Below are 19,697 nucleotides of genomic sequence, written 5' to 3' on the forward strand. Positions count from 1 at the left end.
AACACAGTGAGACCCAGTCTCTGCAAAAAATACAAAAGATTAGCCAGCCATGATGGCACGTGCCTGTAGTCCCACCTCCTCAGGAGGCTGAGGTGGGAGACTTGCCTGAGCCTGGGAGGCGGAGACTGCAGGGAGCTGAGATCACACCACTGCACTTGGGCCTGGGCAACAGAGTGAGACTGTCTCACAGAGAAGAAAAAGGTTCAATGATCCGGAGTAGTAATACACTAATTTTAGACTCAAGAATAATCCTATCATACTGAATTGCACTAGCTGTTTGGTTTATTTCAAGAGTTTGCATTGTAACCAAAAGCTTATGACTATGCAACAATGTGGTAGTCCCATAAGAATTACTAACGCAGTTTTTTGTTATCTTAGAACAGAGATATTCACTGTTGGTCTTCACAGCTGAAGTTACATATGGATGATTTTGTCTAATCTAGGATTCCGTATTTTAAAGAAGTATATTCTACAAAACAGTCATTTAAAACTACAGTATATATCAAAAGTTGACATGAAATGCCATATATAATATAGTCTCTAAGGAAGGAAAACAAATTGTGTGTGTCTGCACATTTTTTTTGTTGTTTGTTTTTTTGAGACAGGGCCTCACTGTGTTGCCCAAGTTGGAGTGCAGTGGTGCAATCTTGGCTCGTTGCAGCCTTGACTTCCCACCTCAGCCTCCCAAGTAGCTGTAACTACAGGTATGTGCCACCACGCCCAGCTAATTTTAAAGTTTTTCTGTAGAGATGGGGTCTTCCTATGTTGCTAAGGCTCGTCTCAAACTACTGGGCTCAATAGATGCCCCGTCTCAGCCTCTCAAAGTGTTGGAATTACAGTCATGAGACACTGTACCTGGTCCCTTTTGGATCTTTTAAATTTTCCTACCTATAAAAGAAATATGTACTCATTTTAGGAAGACTGAGTAACAAAAAGGCACGAAGAAAAAAAAAAATTCAAACTGGGTGCGGTGGCTCGTGCCTGTAATCCCAACACTTTGACAGGTCAAGGCGAGCAGATCACTTGAGGTCGGGAGTTCGAGACCAGTCTGGCCAACATGGCAAAACTCCATCTCTACTAAAAATATAAAAGTTAGCTGGGCAAGGTGGTGTACACCTATATTCCCAGTTACTTCAGAGGCTGAGTAAGGAGAATCACTTGAACCTGGGAAGCAGAGGTTGCAGTGAGCCAAGATCATGTCACTGCACTACAGCCTGAGCAACTGAGCGAGATTCCATCTCCAAAAAACAAAACAAAAAAGCAAACCTCAATCCTTCCAAAAATAACTATTGTAGAGATTACATTCTGACTTATTTCTTACAATCTTTTCTTTTTAACAGTTAGGCCTGTAATTATTTGCCTCAATCATTATATAATCTTTGAAAACAGAACCCTTCATGGCTGCATGATATCTAATCTTTCATACAGCTTTCTCTTCTTGTTGAAGTATAATAAACATACATAGAAAAAGAGGGCACAGTTCAAAATTCTGAGGTAAACACATCTATGCAACCAGCAATCAAATCAAGAAACATATCAATATCAGCATTCCAAGAGCCTCTACTGTGTCCCCTTCCAACCACTAGTCACCCCTCAGGGTAGCTATTATCCAGTCTACTAAATACAAGAACTCACCTGTTTTTACATGATATAAATAAAATAATAGAGATATATATTGTTTTTGTGTCTGGCTTCTTTCTTGCAACACTGTGTTTGTGATATTGATCCAAGTTGTTCCATGTAGTTGTTTTACTGTTCATTCAATGTTATTGCTACATAGTATTTCTATGAGTAGTCCACAATTATCCTTTCTACTTTTTTTTTTTGCATTTGAATAGCTATGCAAAGAATATGTAGTTATGTTATTTATTTTGAGACAGGGTCTCACTCTGTTGCTCAGGGCTGGGGTGCAGTGACATGATCATGACTCATTGCAGCCTGAACCTCCCCAGGCACAAGCAATCCTCCTACCTCAGCCTCCCAAGTAGCTGGGACTACAGGCACGCACCACCACACCTGGATACTTTTATTTGTATTTTTTGTAGAGGTGAGGTTTTACCACACTGCCCATGCTGGTCTCAGTCCTGGGCTCATGCAATCCACCTATCTTGGCCTCCCAAAGTGCTGGGATTATAGCCATGAGCTACCACACCTGGCCCAGTTATTTTCAATAGGGCTGCTGTTAGCATTCTTGACTCTGCCTTTGGGTGATCACCAGGGTGTATTTTGTGAGGCATATACTTAGAAGAGGAATTACTGGGTCACAGGGTAGGCAGACGCACATATGGGGAGTACAAATTATTGAACCACTTATTAAAATTTGTGTTTTCACAAAGACTTTTAAAAGAAAATTAACATTTTACAATTAACTGTTATAAAGCCTATGTAAATGATGACATATCATCCAGCCATTAAAGGAATTCTTTTCAAAGAATATATACCGGCCAGGCGCAGTGTGTAATCCCAGAACTTTGGGAAGCCAAGGCAGGAGGATCACCTGAGGTGAGGAGTTGAAGACCAGCCTGGACAACATGGTGAAACCCCCTCTCTACAAAAATACAAAAATTAGCCAGCCATGATGGCAGGAGCCTGTAATCCCAGCTACTCAGGAGGCTGAGGTGGGAGAACTGCTTGAATGCGAGAGGCAGAGGTTGCAGTGAGCCAAGATCACACCATTGCATTCCAGCCTGGACAATGGAGCAAGACTCCATGTCAAAAAAAAACAAAGAATGTATACCAAAGGAGGCAACTGATCCATTTACAGAGTTCTATTAGTGGTTTCTTATATGTGCATGAACAAGGAATTTTTCTACTGTAACTGTTCAATGTATTGCCCTTTAAAGAACCAAAAAAAAAAAAGAAAATATAGCATGTACTTTTAAAATTCAATTGGGGAAAAAGTATTTTCAAGCACTCAGATATTCGATAAAATTAAACAATCATAGCAGGCCTACATAGATGTGAGCGGAAAACAATATATTAATAACTGAACTGACAACATACACATCAGAATCATATTTTCACTATATTAGAGAATAGAACACTATCAGAGCAGTATAAGTCAAGGAAACATGAAACTATATCCACGGAAGAACACTGAAAATCAAGAAATGTGTAATCAACTGAGTCCCAATGAGAAGTACATAACTATGAGGCAGAATTCAAACGAGAAAAAACACTAACCTGCTAAAAAAAAACAAAAAACAAAAAACAAAAACACACTTTGAGGTATGACAAAGAACTGTACATATCTAATATATACAACTTGATGAGTTACTAACCTAGTATTTTATGTACTACAAATGCTGAGACATTAAAAGACACACCTAAATGGAAGAACAATGCTGTTATCAAAGTGTTTATATTGTAGCTTAAGTAAAATTTCACTTAACTTATTTAGCATCCTTTATGAGACAGTTCAAGAACATTTAACTGCAATTTGAAAACACAGTAATCACCAAGGTGTTTCCAGAATCAAAAAGACAGTATCTTTTTTTTTTTGTTTCTGTTGGGTGCATCTAACAAAGAATGGTGAAAGGTGCTGAAAAGAGCAACACTGAGTGCTTAAAATATGAACCATGTGAGGAAGAAGCCTCTAAATTTAATATGAAAACTACAATTACTAAGGAACAGATTAATACAGGTATATGAAACAGTATAAAAACATCACACCCAGTCAACAACACCCAAATATTTTGACTACTGCATTAAAAATTTTTAAATTCCTCTTTACCTGTTGTTTCCCAAGTTTTCAAGGCAACCTTCAATGAATCTCATTCGAATCTGTCTATCTGTAAACCAACATACTAACGAACAAAGAAGTTTCTCTGCTTCATTTATTAATCCTTCAGAAAGATTAACCTATAAAAAATGTACATAAAATTATTATTTATCCTAATTGCATCTTGCTGAAATTTCTTAGTCTTCTGGCTCTTAATTTAAATAACTTACTGCATCTTCATCCTGGACTATATCCCACAACAAAGTGTTTCCTTTCTTGCAAACATTATCCAAATTAATGTCTGTAACAGCATTACTGTTGAATTGATGTTTATGAACTACAGGTCCTGAAAACGGGAAAAAAAAACACAGCATACTATAGAGAAACGCAGCTGACTGATTATAGCATTCGTATGGTTAGCAAATCCAAACAAAAGTATAGGATATTTTTCTCAGATCATAAAATAAAAACACATTAGCACAATTTTTTTGTTGTTGTTTTGTTTTGTTTTTGTTTCTTTTTAAAGAGACTGAGTCTCACTTTGTTAGCCAGGCTGGTCTCAAACTTGTGGCCTCCAATAATCTCCTTCCTCAGCCTCCCAAAGTGTTGGGATTACAGGTGTAAGTCACTGCACCCAGCATGGCACAATACTTATGAAAAGAATAGTGCCATTTAGATTTGATAAGGCTAAAGTGAAATCGTTTCCTTGCTATAGTCTCTTTGCTATTTATAATTAATATTTTCACGTCAAGAGAACTGTACATAAATACTTGAAACTAAGTGTGAATAAGACAACGTATTTGAAATAATTATTTTCCCAACAGACATTCCTCTAAATGACCTATATAATCTTTTATAATTCCTATATTTTTAAAAAAAACACTATTTTTATTGGAGATAATTTACCCAAAACATTCAAATTAAAAGACTATTATAGAAATACTACATTTTGTTTAGACATTCACCAGTTACAGTCCTGTAACTATCCAAACTAGAAATATTTGGATAGTTTCTAGTTTTACACTATTATTTAAAAACTACCATAAACATCCGTGTAACAAATTTTCTGTAATTTCCTTTCCTTTCTCTTGGGTAAATACCGAGGATTGACATCGCTGAGTCATGAGGTATTATGTATGTTTAACAGAAAACTGCTGAAAAGATTTCCAAAGTGGTTGTGCCATTTTACATTCCCATCAGCAGTGTATGACAGCAATAGTTAGTCCCTTTCTTCCATATCCTCCCTAATACCGTAGCACTGTCACTCTTTAATTTCAGCCATTCTAACAGGTATGTGGTGTAATCTCATTAAGGTTTTTAATTTCCATTTCTCTAATGACTAATGATGTTGTGAATCTTTTCATGTGCTTAGTAGCTATGTGTATACCTTTTTGGTGAAATAAATAATTTGCCACTCTTTAATTGGGCTGTCTGACTATTGAGTTATGAAATTATTTTATATTCCAAATACAATTTCTTACATATATAATTTTCAAATATTTCTTCTAGTCTGTGGCTTTTTTTTTTTTTTTTGGATGGGTGGGGGGATTGTTTTGGTATTTACCTTTTAAAATTTTATTAAAATACATATATAATCAAGATGGAGAACATTTCTATCTCCTCAGAAAGTTCCCTTGTGATCCTTTACAATCAATCCCCACCCTCAAGCCCTAGGCAATGATTGAGGAGCTTTCTGTCCTTACAAATTACTTTTGACCGTTCTAGAACCACACGTAAGTAATACATAGTATGTACTTTCTTTTATTTCTAGCTTCCTTTGCTCAGAATGATGTTTCTCAATATTCATCCATGATTTTGGATGTGTCTATGTAGTTCTTTCCTTTCTACTGATCAGCAAAATTCCACTATGTGAATATACCAGTTAATTCCAGTTGGAAGGGCTTCTGAATAAAGGCACACACACGAATAAATCTTTTGGCAGACATGTTTTCATTTCTCTTGGGTAAAAACTGAGGGCAGGCCGGGCGCGGTGGCTCAAGCCTGTAATCCCAGCACTTTGGGAGGCCGAGATGGGCGGATCACGAGGTCAGGAGATCGAGACCATCCCGGCTAACACGGTGAAACCCTGTCTCTACTAAAAATACAAAAAACTAGCCGGGCGAAGCGGCGGGCGCCTGTAGTCCCAGCTACTCGGGAGGCTGAGGCAGGAGAATGGCGTAAACCCGGGAGGCAGAGCTTGCAGTGAGCTGAGATCTGGCCACTGTACTCCAGCCTGGGCGGCAGAGCGAGACTCCGTCTCAAAAAAAACAAAAAACAAAACTGAGGGCAAAAAAACTTCTGGGTCATATGGTAGGTAAATATTTAACTTTGTGATAAAGCAATTTGATACAGTTTGAATGTTTTGTCCCCTCTAAATCTCATGTTGAAATGTGACCTCCAATGTTGGAGGTGAGCCTAGTAGGAGGCGTTTGGGTCATGGCAGCAGATCCCTCATGAATGTTTTCATGCTGTCCTCATCATAGTGTGAGTTCTCATATTGACTTCAGATGAGACCTGGTTGTTTAGAAAAGAGTCGCACCCCTCAAACCCCCCGTTTCCACTTTCACCATGAGACCTCTGTTCCCCCTTCACATTCTGCCATGATTGTAAGCTCCCTGTGGCCCTCATCAGAAGCAGATGCTGGCACTATGCTTCTTGCACAACCTGCAGAACTGTGAGCCAAAATAAACCATTTCTGTTCATAAACTACCCAGCCTCAGGTATTTCTTTTTTTCTTTTTTGAGATGTAGTCTCACTCTGTTGCCCAGCATGGAGTGGAGTGGTGTGATCTTGGCTCACTGCAACCCCCACCTCTCAGGTTCAAGTGATTCTCGTGCTTCAGCCTCCCAAGTAGCTGGGACGACAGGTGCCCGCCACCACATCCAGCTAATTTTTGTATTTTTAATACCAACAGGGTTTCACCATGTTGGCCAGGCTGGCCTCGAGCTGCTGACCTCAAGTGATCCACCTGTCTCGGCCTCCCAAAGTGCTGGGATTACAGGCGTGAGCCACTGCACCAGGCCATTTGTTTACAGCAACACAATAATGGACTAACACACAGTTCTCCCAAGTGATTATATTTTATGTTCCACAGCAAGATATGACAGTTCCAGCTCCACATTCTAATGTTAATCCTTGATAGTATCAGTCCTTAATTTTACTCATTTCAATAGGTATGCAGTAGTACCTCACTGTGGTTTTAACTTACATTTACCAGATGACAAGAAATACTGTGAATGTACTTATTGCCCATTTCTTTTTTTTTTTTTAAACGGAGTATCACACTGTCACCCAGGCTGGAGTGCAGTGGCATGATCTCGGCTCACTGCAACCTCCACTGCCCAGGTTCAAGCGATTTTCCTCCCTCAGCCTCCCAAGTAGCTGGCACTACAGGCGAGCACCACCATGCCCAGCTAATTTTTTTTTTTTTTTTTTTGCATTTTTAGTAGGGATGGAGTTTCACCATGTTGGCTAGGCTAGTCTCGAACTCCTGACCTCAAGGGATCTGCCCACCTCAGCCTTCCAAAGTGCTAGGATTATAGGTGTAAGCCACCATACCCAGCCCTTATTGACCATTTCTATATATCATCTTTTATGCAGTATCTGTTTGACACTTTTGCCCATTTTTAAAGTGATTGTCTTACTGTGTTGGAGGACGTCTTCTAGTACTAAAAACATTGTAATACAAGGTAGACTTGGAAAGCATTAACATATACTATCATTTTATTCTGTCTACAAAAGGTTGCGAAAAGAAAATAACCATTTTGTTCAATTTCTAACTCTATGCAGTAAAAAGTAGGTAAAATACTGATTAAAGGAAAATTTGAGATAAGAATGGTAACAATTTACAAATATGGCATCACATTCAGTCAGATGACCTCAATCTAACCTATTGCCTTCTCAACAACCACAACAGCACAACAGTAAGTCAAAGTAACTTAACCTAGACAGATCACGTACAAAAAAGATGTACAAATCAGTAAATTGATCCAAGATCCACAAGTTGTGTTTCCAAGTGCGTTCATGGCCTCAGCCTAAACCTAATCCATCAGGTTTACTTTTAATGTACTGTCATCCCAAAACCCATTTACTAGGCCAGTATACATTGATGATACCAACCAAACAAGAGGTTAAAGGCCTTTAAACTGCCAATTCTAAAACTGTTTTTACTTTCGTATTTTTTTCTTGCTTTACTCATTAATTCCCTAGTACTCTTTACCTTCCTCCATCTTCCATTCTTTCAAGTCTGGTCAAGTCCTATTACTTTAAGATTGATTTAGACTTGAACAATGATTTCTCAAACTCACTCCTCTTTATTCCCTCCTACCCTTCCCTAACCCCAAGCAACCACTAACCTTCCTTCTGCCTGCAGATTTGCCTATTCTAGACATATCATATAAACGGAATCATATAATTTTATCTTTTGTGATTTCCTATTACTTTTAGGTCCTATGATTTCTAAATATAAATTATAATAAAACCATATATTTTCTAAAATACAGAGCTTTAATTATTACATATTATTGCTATATATTTTCTTTTCCCACTGAGTATCTCGATAGAACTGCAAGGCCTTATTTATATTCATGATGGAGTATTTATAATAATTCCCTTGGGGGAAAAAAACTACCATATGGAAACTGTTTTGACAAAAACATTTAAGTACCAAACCTTAACTATTGATTCCTTTCAACAATGTAAGATAAATTATTCCTGTTGTGAAGAAGGTAATATATTTCACTTACTGTAGAGTCTTACCTTGACTAAGATGTTCATGGTAAATGGAAGCTAAATTGGGAAGATGTTGTTGGAGGTGAGACGTCAGTTCTGCATGTGAATTAATCTGAACTAGCTCCTCTTCACATCCAGATTCTTCACCATCAAAATCAGCCATATTTTTTTCTGATTTTGCACTGACCTGGGAGCTACTACAACTGACATCATCTGCACTTAGCATATCATCAACCATATGCCTACAAAACAGAGAAAAGCACAAAGTTAGTAATTACAAATGTAAATCTAATTTGGGAACCACAAAAAACACCTCTCCTAAACTTACAAATACACTCAGAAACAAAGCTACATCTGCTTATTAACAATATGGAATGTTGAGAGCTTTACAAAACTGAAAACTTCACACCGTCAGTATTATTTAATAATTTTACAATACACACTCGTATTACCAGGCCTACTAACACACCTCAACAGAACAAATTCAAAGAACAATTTTAACAAGATCACTAATACTCACTATTTGCATATTATACAAAGTCTATAAAATGTGAAACCATAAAATATGTGGTTTTATACAACTGAATCAAACCAAAAAAAATTTCAATTTAAGGCTGCAGTCTTGATGGACTTAATATTAAATAGGGAACTTCTAACTCAACAAACCCAAAGTAAGTATTCATTTCTAAAACACACTGTTATTGGACATAAAGACAAAATGATTTTTAAAAATCAAAAAATAACATGAAGTTCAGGGTTGATTTAGAGACTCAAAAGTAGTACTATTAATACACAGAATATGAGAAGAGCTAAAATGAAAAATTAAATCATTACATCTTGTGAGGTATGGAATGGGTACATGTGTCAAAATTAAGATCTTCAGTGTACCAAACTGAATATACTGCACCTCAGTTTTGTAACAAACTAATTCTTTGTCTTCATCATAAGCTGTGCTGGGGACAACTGTGAATGTTTCTATCTATAATGCCAGATAGTGAGCCAGTGGTTCTCAATTAGGGGTGAATTTAGGCCCCTGGGGGAAATCTAGAAATATCTAGAGATATTTTTGGATGTCAAAACTGAGGAGATGCTAGTGGAATCTAGAGATAAGGCTCAGGATACTGGCAAACATTCTGCAACGCACAGGACAACATTAACATTGCTAAATTCAAACCAAAAAAAATGTTCTGGCCCAAGGCTGGGCATGGTGGCTCACACCTGTAATTCCAGCACTTTGGGAGGCCGAGGCAGGCGGATCACTTGAGGTGAGCAGCTCAAGACCAGCCTGGCCAACATGGTGAAACCCCGTCTCTACTAAAAATACAAAAATTAGCTGGGGCATGGTGGCAAATGCCTATAATCCCAGCTACTCGGGAGGCTGAGGCAGGAGAATCACTTGAACCCAGGAGGTGGAGGTTGCAGTGAGCCAAGATCGTGCCACTGCACTCCAGCCTCAACAACAGACTGTAACGCTGTTTCAAAAAAAAAAAAAAAAATTATCTGGCCCAAAATGCCAATCTTTAAAAAACACTTCCTTAAACTCAGATGCATCAGTGGTAAGAATTAAAAAGCAAAGGAAATAAAGAAATAATACGTATAGATATGTAGTTCACCTTAACAACTTAACTGAATTCTGGAAGATCTGACAAATTGTTGAGTATAGCAAAACTCAATCTGATAAAGGGCATATCCATGATTCACCATAAACTCACATACTATCACTTGTAACGACAATAATAAATATGCAGCTAACACTTAATGAGCACTTACTGTGTACCAATCACATTAGTTAGCCCAAGAAATCCTCACAATAAAACCATAAGATAGATACTACTGTGCCTATTTTATTTTTAGAGACAGAGTCTCATTCTATTGCCCAGGCTGGAGTGTAGTGGTGCAATCATAGCTCACTGCAGTCTTGATCTCCTGGACTCAAGCGATCCTTCCACCTCAGCCTCCCAATTATCTAGAACTACAGGTGTGTGCTACCATGCCTGGCAGGTTTTTTAAAATATTTTTGTAGAGACGGGCCCCCACTACATTGCCCAGGCTGATCTCAAACTCCTGGCCTCAAACAATCCTCCTGCCTTAGCCTCCAAAGCACTGGGATTATTGTTCTCATTTTATAGAAGAAAAAAATGAAAAATTAATTATTTTGCCCATCATAATACCATCAGTAAGTGACAGAATCACATATTTGGCATATTTCACAGATAACCAAAAAGTTTTATGATAGAGCTTATCCTTTTAAATACCCTAAAATTAGGAGATGTGTAAAATTTCCCTTTCTTCATCACAATTTAGGCATGTTTCCATAAGTACTCATATCTTTTTTAGGCATTTACTACAAGAAGTTCAAAATCTAATCCTGTGCTATCCAATATAATACTGACTAGCCATATGTGACCATTACACACATAAAACATGCCAGGAATAGGCTTGGTATAAGTGGCTCACACCTGTAATCCCAGAGCTTTGGGCTGAGGTGGAAGGACCATCTGAGGTCTTGGGTTCAAGACCAGCCTGGGCAACATAGCAATACCCTGTCTGTATAAAAAAAAAAATTAAGAATTAGCTAGGAGTGGCAACGCACACCTTAAGTCTCAAGCACTCAGAAAGCTGAGACAGGAGGATTGCTTGAGCCCAAGAGTTTGAGACTATGGTGAGCTATAATCACATCACTGCACCACAGCCTAGGTGACAAGAGTGAGACCCTGTCTATTAAAAAAAAAAAAAAAAAAAAAGCCAGGCGCAGTGGCTCACACCTGTAATCCCAACACTTTGGTAAGCCAAATCACAAGGTCAGGAGTTCGAGACCAGCCTGGCCAATATGGTGAAACCCCATCTCTACTAAAAATACAAAAATTAGCCAGGCATGGTACGGGGGGTACCTGTAGTCCCAGCTACTCGGGAGGCTAAGGCAGAAGAATTGCTTGAACCTGGGAGACGGAGGTTGCAGTGAGCTGAGATCGTGCCACTGCACTCCAGCCTGGACGACAGAGCAAGACTCCATCTCAAAAAAAAAAAAAAGGCCAGGCATGGTGTACACCTGTGATCCCAGCACTTTGGAAGGCCAAGGCGGGCGGATCACCTGAGGTCAGGAGTTCAAGATCAGCTTGGTCAACATGGTTAAACCCCATCTCTATTAAAAATACAAAAAAATTAGCCAGGCACAGTGATGGGTGCCTGTAATTCCAGCTACTCAGTAGGCTGAGGCACAAGAATTGCTTGAGCCTGGGAAGTGGAGGTTGCAGTGAGCCTAGATCGTGCCACTGCACTCCAGCCTGGGTATCAGAGCGAGACTCTGTCTCAAAGAAAAGAAGAAGAAGAAACTAAATAAACATTTTAAAGAATTAAAAGGTGGCCGGTCTAAATTGAGAAGTGCTATAAGTATAAAACACGCACTTAATATTGAAGACTTGGTAAGAAAAAAAGGAAGGAAATACGTTACTAATTTTTATACTTATTACACGTGGAAATGGCATGGCAGATATTATTGGTTTAACATGATTAAAATTAGCAACCTGGTTTATTGTTGTTGTTGTTTTGTTTTTGAGTCTCACTCTGTTGCCCAGGCTGGAGTGCAGCGGCACGATCTCGGCTCACTGCAACCTCCACCTCCCAGGTTCAAGCAATTCTCCTGCCTCAGCCTCCCAAGTAGCTGGGATTACAGGCGTGCACCACCATACCTGGCGAATTTGACTATTTTTAGTAGAGATGGGGTTTCACCATGTTGTTCAGGCTGGTCTCAAACTCCTGACCTCAAGTGATCCACCTGCCTGGCCTCCTAAAGTGCTGGGATTACAGGTGTGAGCCACCGCGCCTGGCCAACAACCTGCTTCATTTTGTGTTTTTAAATGTGCCCAATAGAAAACTTGAAATTATCTATTTGTAGCTTTACATTAATACTTTGTACTATACTACTAATGAATAGCACTAATACAGAATAAATTGCAATTGAATAAACATAGGATATACTACTTCCCTAAAGGAAATACGAACTGAATATTTATTTTGAAGTAGGCTTACCCATCGTGGTGGTGGTGATGGTGGTGGTGGTGGTGGTGATGCTGTGGACCAATAAATTGTCGACAATTAAATAATTCATTCCCAATAGTCTCCCCAAGAAAGTCCCCAGTTCGCGTGATACAAGACTCCTGAGACCCTTGTGCTATATGAGTAGCATTCATTTCCCCTGAAATATCGTGTTCTGGGTCTTCAGAGTGTGAACAAGCATCCAGCATTCGCATTCGATTATCTACTGACGGCAATGATTCGGTGTTAAAAACCAGGTCCTTTCCTGTTCCGCTGCTCGTCCCATTTCTTTCTGACGTGCCTTGGGAGTCCCCCAGGCAAATGCCTGCTTGACTCTCTAACTTTCTATTCCGAAGATCTGCACCACAACTGCTTTTGGGAGGATTATGACCATGATCGTCATCTTCATCTTCTTCTTTGAGGGCTTCAATATCTGCAATGTCTTCTGACTGTACCTCACTGCCAGGGCTCCCAGCTGAATGGCTTGCATGGCTAGAATTGACCTCATTGCTAGATCCATCACTATGCCCACTACTGCTACCAGGACCACTGCTTCCATCTTCACCACTGTTGGCAGTTTCATCAGAACTTCCCTGCATGGATTCCTTTATTTTGAAACAAACAGATTTAAATAAATATTTAAACCAATAAGAAAAAAGGTAACCAACATTAATAAACTGTACTTTTTAAAAACGCTGTCAGTCTTGTTATACCCCTTTGAACAATACAAAATGGAATTAAAAACTCAACGGACATCAAAAATATTATGTAAAGGAGAGGACAAGCCGGAACATGAATTATGTATATATACCCAATTCAAATGATAAACATGCCAGAAAGCCAAAAAAGCCTTTAAAAGAAGAAAAACCTATTTTCATACCTCTGTGTCTGAAAGTCGTTGTTGCACATGTTTGGTTCTATTAATAAGCTGCTCATCCATTTCAATGTCACTACCTCCACTTTGATGTGTATCGCTATTATCACTGCTTTGAGGACTAGCTGCAGGTGACCCTATATAAAATACATTTTTTATTTTTACTTCTAATTTATATTAACATGGACTTAACAAAATGACATTATCATCTGACTCCTTGACCTAGTTACCAAAGCTTTACACTAAGTAGCCAAAAATAAAATCTCTAAATATGTTAACATTTGCTCATGATTTCTAAAAATGTAATAGATTTCAATTAAAAGTCAAGATGTTTATAGTTTTAAGAAAAATGCGCAGTGGCTCAAGCCTGTAATCCCAGCACTTTGGGAGGCCGAGGCGGGCGGATCACGAGGTCAGGAGATCGAGACCATCCTGGCAAACACGGTGAAACCCCGTCTCTACTAAAAAAAATACAAAAAACTAGCCGGGCGAGGTGGCGGACGCCTGTAGTCCCAGCTACTCCTGAGGCTGAGGCAGGAGAGTGGCGTGAACCCGGGAGGCGGAGCTTGCAGTGAGCCGAGATCCTGCCACTGCACTCCAGCCCGGGCGGCAGAGCGAGACTCCGTCTCAAAAAAAAAAGGAAAAAAAAAAAAAGAAAAAAGAAAAATGGGTAACACGAATATGTTAAAGGTTTACATCTCCTCAAAATGAACTTTATGACTGATACAAATATATCATTATATAAAATCAATGAACTCTAGAAAATCACTAAAACAAAACTAAGTCATGTTGCCATGAATTTCTAACGCTCAACTTACAAGGTGATGGAGCTGTTCTTCTGAGCTCTTCTTCCTCTGAAGGAAAAGGAAAAAACAAGAGAAAAACATTCTAAGTGACTGAGCTTCTTTGAGACAGTGTATCAGTTGTTTATATTGTTTAATCAACAAGATACAGGCAGAGAATCTTGCAATAAGGTCAAGTCTCCGCCACCTGCAGTAGTTGTTGGGGGTGCCTGCACAGAAAAGCCTAAGAGAAGGGTAGTATATGTTGCCAGGAGACAAAAACTGAGTTCAAGTAACGTTTCAGAAAGCCCTTGAAAGCTATATATGTTAAAAAAAAAAAAAAAAAAAAAATACCCACTGGCCGGGCGCAGTGGCTCATGCCTGTAACCCCAGCACTTTGGGAGGCCAAGGCAGGCGAATCACGAGGTCAGGAGATCGAGACCATCCTGGCTAACATGGTGAAACCCCGTCTCTACTAAAAATACAAAAAAATTAGCCAGGCGTGGTGGCGGGCGCCTCTAGTCCCAGCTACAAGGGAGGCTGAGGCAGGAGAATGACCTGAACCCAGGAGGCAGAGCTTGCACTGAGCCAAGATCACGCCACTGCACTCCAGCCTGGGCAACAGAGCAAGGCTCCATCTCAAAAACAAAACAAAACAAAATCAAAAAAAACAAAACAAAACCAAAAAAAACCCACAAAGCACCTGACATGGCAGAAAACTTTAAAGCAGAAAACACAGAAAGATAACTGAATCATTATGTTCTACTCTTAAATTTTTAAAACAAAACTTGTTTACAAAACGAAATCCCCAAAGCTTTTGTTTAAAAAAAAGATAATCAAAGCTGAGAAAATCCAGTAACTACAAAGACTTTATCACTATCCTTCACTTAAAAGGTAAACCAAAACACGAACTAATCACAGTATTAATCCTTTTATATGTACTCTTCCATCCATCCCACACTTATTTTAAAATAAAGATTGAACTGAATGTATAAGCAGAAAATACTTCAAATCTGAATGAGAAGCTCTCAACAATTTCCTTCAAAATACATGACACTACTAACCTTTCTTATTTCCAATGGGAATATTAGTATTTAATAAAGATGCAAAAGAACTCTGTTTAGATAACTGAGCCTTAGCTGCTAGTGCATTATTCCACAGTGCTTTAATTAACATGGATGCCAAGTACAACGTCTAAAAAAAGAGAGGGAGAGATTAAAGTTGGAGAATTCCAGGCAACACTAACAAATTTAATATCCTTTTTGTCACACTGAAATGCCAAGCCAATAAAATGAAAGTTAAATTATCTGAATCACAAAGAAATTTTCACTTTACGAGAAAAAAAAAAAAAACTATCATTATGTTTTAAATGTATTACCTGTTCAGTATGAACACTTGGCTCAAGAGCTGAGACCAGATTAAGTAGATGTCTAAGTGGTACCGGATCCAAATTCTTGATGAGTGAAGGAAATAAGTCATGTATATACCGACTACAATGTTTCAACTAGAAAATCAAGTTAGAGAGAATGGTCAAAAATAATTGCCCAATACATGTAGATTACCTGATATAAAAACAGCTTGAAAGTCAAAAATTTGGCCAGTACACTAATATTTTTTAATATAATGGTAAAATGCTAATTATCCAAGATGAGGAACGGCAGTGCATAAAAGAGCAAAAATAAATTCACCTAAACAGAAATTAAACTTAACCAAACAAATGACAAGCTGAATTGCCTAATTACAAGAGGGAAGGCTGGGTGTGGTGGCTGATGTCTGTAATTCCAATACTTTGGGAGGTTGAGCTGGCAGGACAGCTTGAGCCCAGGAGTCTCAGATCAGCCTGGGCAACATAGCGAGACCTCACCTCTATAAAAAATACATTTTAAAATTAGCTGGGTGCTGAGGTGCACACCTGTGGTCCCAGCTACATAGGCGGCTATGGTGGAAGATCTCTTGATACCAAAGGAATTAATTTACATGTCATAATACAAAAATAAATAGTAAATTAAAATACAAATAAGACAACAAATTACACTTAGGAGAAAAAAGTAAATTATCACAACTATGCCAGATTTCTCTTATTAAATCTTTATAAAGTATTTATATAATGCTTTTATTTCACTAGAGTACACAACAGAAACCCTGACAAAGATCTACGAAATAATAAACCATGAGATACAAAGACTTCTTTGTTATAATAAACAAACATGTAAATTCATGGACAATACAATATTTATGAAGATATAAAAACTAAATATTACATCATGTAAAATAAAAGCATTTTACAGCCATCAAGTTGCTAACTACTAAATCAAGATAAGGTAATAAACAGAAGATTAGACAAGTAATTCCCAATTTGAGGGCTGTCAAGTGTAAAGTTTCCTACTTTTAATACATAAAAAGTCTTAAAATATAGATTTTATTCAAAAACACTGATTTTTATATTTTGTAGGCATACACATGAATTCTCTTCTGCTGCTTCTCTTTCAGGGTAAATATGCATAACCTAATACTGAAATATAAGGTGAAATACATGTAAGAAAACCTAATACTGGAGGAATTCTATCTTGGTGAGGTTTCTTATAAATTACACTACGTGCTTCTACTACTATTTACTTTAACATCATTAGATATTCATTTAAAAAACAATGGTAGTACTTCAATACTACAAACAGTATTTGATTTTAAGGAGAAGTGAATACCAATAAGTTTAACACTTTTATAGGTCTTGACTAAGAATGTTCATTTAAATATAGTATTAAATAACATTACAGATTAAAATATACAGGTTAAGTATCCCCTATCTGAAATGCTTGGAAGCAGAAGTGTTTCAGATTTTGGATTTTTCCACACTTTGGATTATCTGCATTATATACTTACTAGTTGAAGATCTCTAATTCAAAACTCCAAAATCTGAAATGTTCCAATGAGTACTTCCTTTGAGCACCATGTTGGCACTCAGATCTCAAACTTCGTAGCAGTTCACATTTTAGAGTTTTGGATTAGGAATTCTCGATCTGTACTAACAGTTTTCTCTACTTTTTGCCAACAAGTAACTCATATATAGTTTTTCTACTTAAAACATGATAAACACACATATATACATGTTTTTATATATATATGTATATAAACCATATATACTACACGTAATGTATAATAAACTTCTGATTTTCTGCCAATTTAACCATTAATATAATGAAATTTCCATAATATACTTAATTTTGATAATCAAATATCTTGTTGGGGTTTTGAGGGATTAATCTGCCACTTGGTTATTTTGTTTTGTTTTGTTTTATATAGAGAGATGAAGTCTCATGATATTGCCCAGTCTAATTTTAAAACGCCTAAGCTCAAGTGATCCTCTTGCCTCAGCCTCCCCAAGTGTTGAAATTATAGGAATGAGGCACTGAGCTCATTTCTAAGTAACAAGATCCTTGAGAAAAAAAAAAAAAATCATAAAATCCTGTAACTGAGGTAAAAAAAAAAAAAAAAAAAAAAAAAACAAACCACTCTTTCAAATGTGTACATTATTTAATTCCAAAATACAGAAAAAGTATTAAGAATGCGTGGTGGTGGCAGCAGCAGAGGAGGAGGAGGAAGAGGACAAAGAGGAGGAGGATAAGGAAGATGAAGAAACAAAGGATGATGAAGAAGACAAAGAAGAAAGACGAAAACAAAGACGATGAAGATGAAACAGAAAAGGATATCAGGGAAGATGGGAGAATAGAAAACGCCAGGAATCTATTTCTATACCAAGACAAAAAACTGTACTAGCCAAATCAGATGTAAGTATCCTGGAACTCCAGAGTCAATCTGAATTTCTATACTTACCAATTTCAGCCTCCAATGCCATAGCTGCTACTGCTACCCATTTCTGACACACATACTCCCAACCCACCCATGCAATGACAGGCAGCTATGGAGACGGCAATACAGGTTTCTGGTACAGTTTCTGGACACAGGTGGGCAGTAAGAACCACGTCCCCCAACATTAAGATTCTCTATTCTGACAGCTAGCTGATTGCTAATTCTGACTGATAAGGTGCAGGCACTGAGGCTGGCTGCCATTGTTTCAACACAAATCACCTGAAATGATTACTAGACGTCTTAGAGTTGTACCTGTTTTTTGGGGAACAAAACCAAAAAGGAAACAACAAAAAGTCCACAGAAAATACACCTGAAGTCCACCTGTTGCACTTCCTAGATGAATTTTTTTTTTGAGACAGTCTTGCTCTGTTACCCAGGCTAGAGTGCGGTGGTGCGATCTCAGCTCACTGCAACCAGCACCTCCCAGGTTCAAGTGATTCTGCTGCCTCAGCCTCCCGAGCAGCTGGACCATAGGCGTGCGCCACCACACCTGGCTAATTCTGTGGGGTTTTTTGTTTTGTTTTTGTATTTTTAGTGAAGACAGGGTTTTGCCATGTTGGCCAGGCTGGTCTTGAACTTCTGACCTCAAGTGATCCACCTGCCTCGGCCTCCCAAAGTGCTACAATTACAGGTGTGAGCCACCAAGCCCAGCCACTAGACAAAGATTTTAAATAACTTTATCTCCAAGATAATAAAAGAGTAAAGACAGGAAAACACTGCATGAACAAAATGAGAATATCAGCAAAGGAACAGAAATTATAAAAAGGAACCAAAAAGAAATTATGGAAATGAAAAGCGCAAGAACAGAAAGGAACAATGCAGTTCACTACACAAGGATTCAAAGGCAGCTCTGAGCAAGCAGGAAAAAGAATCAGCATACCTGAAAGTAGGACAACTGAAATTATCAAGTCTGAGGAAAAGAAGAAAAATGAATAGCCTAAAGGACCTGTGGGATACCATGAAGCAGAGCAACACATTCATTTTGGAAATCCTAGAATGCAAAGAAAAATGGAAAGACAGAATACTTAAATAACTAAATACAACCCAATTTGATGAAAGATATGAATCTACAAATCCAAGATGTTCAACAAACTCCAAGAAGGATACACTCAAAAAGACCTCTATCGATACACAATGCAATCAGAATACAGGAAGCCAAAGACGAAAATCTCAAAAACCACAAGTAACTTGTTGCATACAAGAGATCCTCAGTAAGATTATCAGCGAATTACTCTTCCAAAAACTTAGAGGCCAGAAGCAATGAGTTGATATATTCAAAAGGCTAAAATAAAAATCTTGCAATAAGAATTTTAAATTCAGCAAAACTGTCCTTCAAAAATTAGGGCTGAAATTAAGACATTCACAGAAAAAAGCTAAAGGAGTTTGTGACACTTATACCTGCCCCATAAAAATTGCTAAAAGGCAGTTTCCCAGTGTGCTTCCAGCCACTAAATGGGAGAAGAGGACACAAGATGGTAGCAGCCACAAACTCTAGCTCCAGCCTCCCACCGCTGCTCAATGACCTGGTTAGCACTGGGGCAGCCAGAGCTGAAATGACTTGGCTGAGCTAGCCTGAGTTGAAAGGGTGGCTCTTTTTTCACAGCCGGCCAAATGACTCACAAAACCTAGAATGCTTGAGGAAAAAGTGCTCACTATGTTGGGTTGGGCAACATGTGGAGGAACTGAA

General features: G+C 38.2%; 1 protein-coding gene across 1 annotated transcript in view; it reads right to left on the reverse strand.

Annotated features, from left to right (window-relative positions):
- USP34 (ubiquitin specific peptidase 34) overlaps positions 1–19,697 on the reverse strand; it is a 288,446-nt gene that overhangs the window by 151,748 nt on the left and 117,001 nt on the right. Inside the window, exons 11-18 of the mRNA XM_025405742.1 lie at positions 15,522–15,647; positions 15,208–15,337; positions 14,180–14,215; positions 13,368–13,498; positions 12,482–13,092; positions 8,480–8,694; positions 3,952–4,067; positions 3,734–3,861 (exon numbers count right to left, since the gene is read on the reverse strand). Coding sequence (XP_025261527.1) covers positions 3,734–3,861; positions 3,952–4,067; positions 8,480–8,694; positions 12,482–13,092; positions 13,368–13,498; positions 14,180–14,215; positions 15,208–15,337; positions 15,522–15,647 — 1,493 coding nt within the window. The remainder of the gene's footprint in view (positions 1–3,733; positions 3,862–3,951; positions 4,068–8,479; positions 8,695–12,481; positions 13,093–13,367; positions 13,499–14,179; positions 14,216–15,207; positions 15,338–15,521; positions 15,648–19,697) is intronic.

The sequence above is a fragment of the Theropithecus gelada genome, chromosome 13 (assembly GCF_003255815.1).
Source record: "Theropithecus gelada isolate Dixy chromosome 13, Tgel_1.0, whole genome shotgun sequence".
NCBI lineage: Eukaryota > Metazoa > Chordata > Mammalia > Primates > Cercopithecidae > Theropithecus > Theropithecus gelada.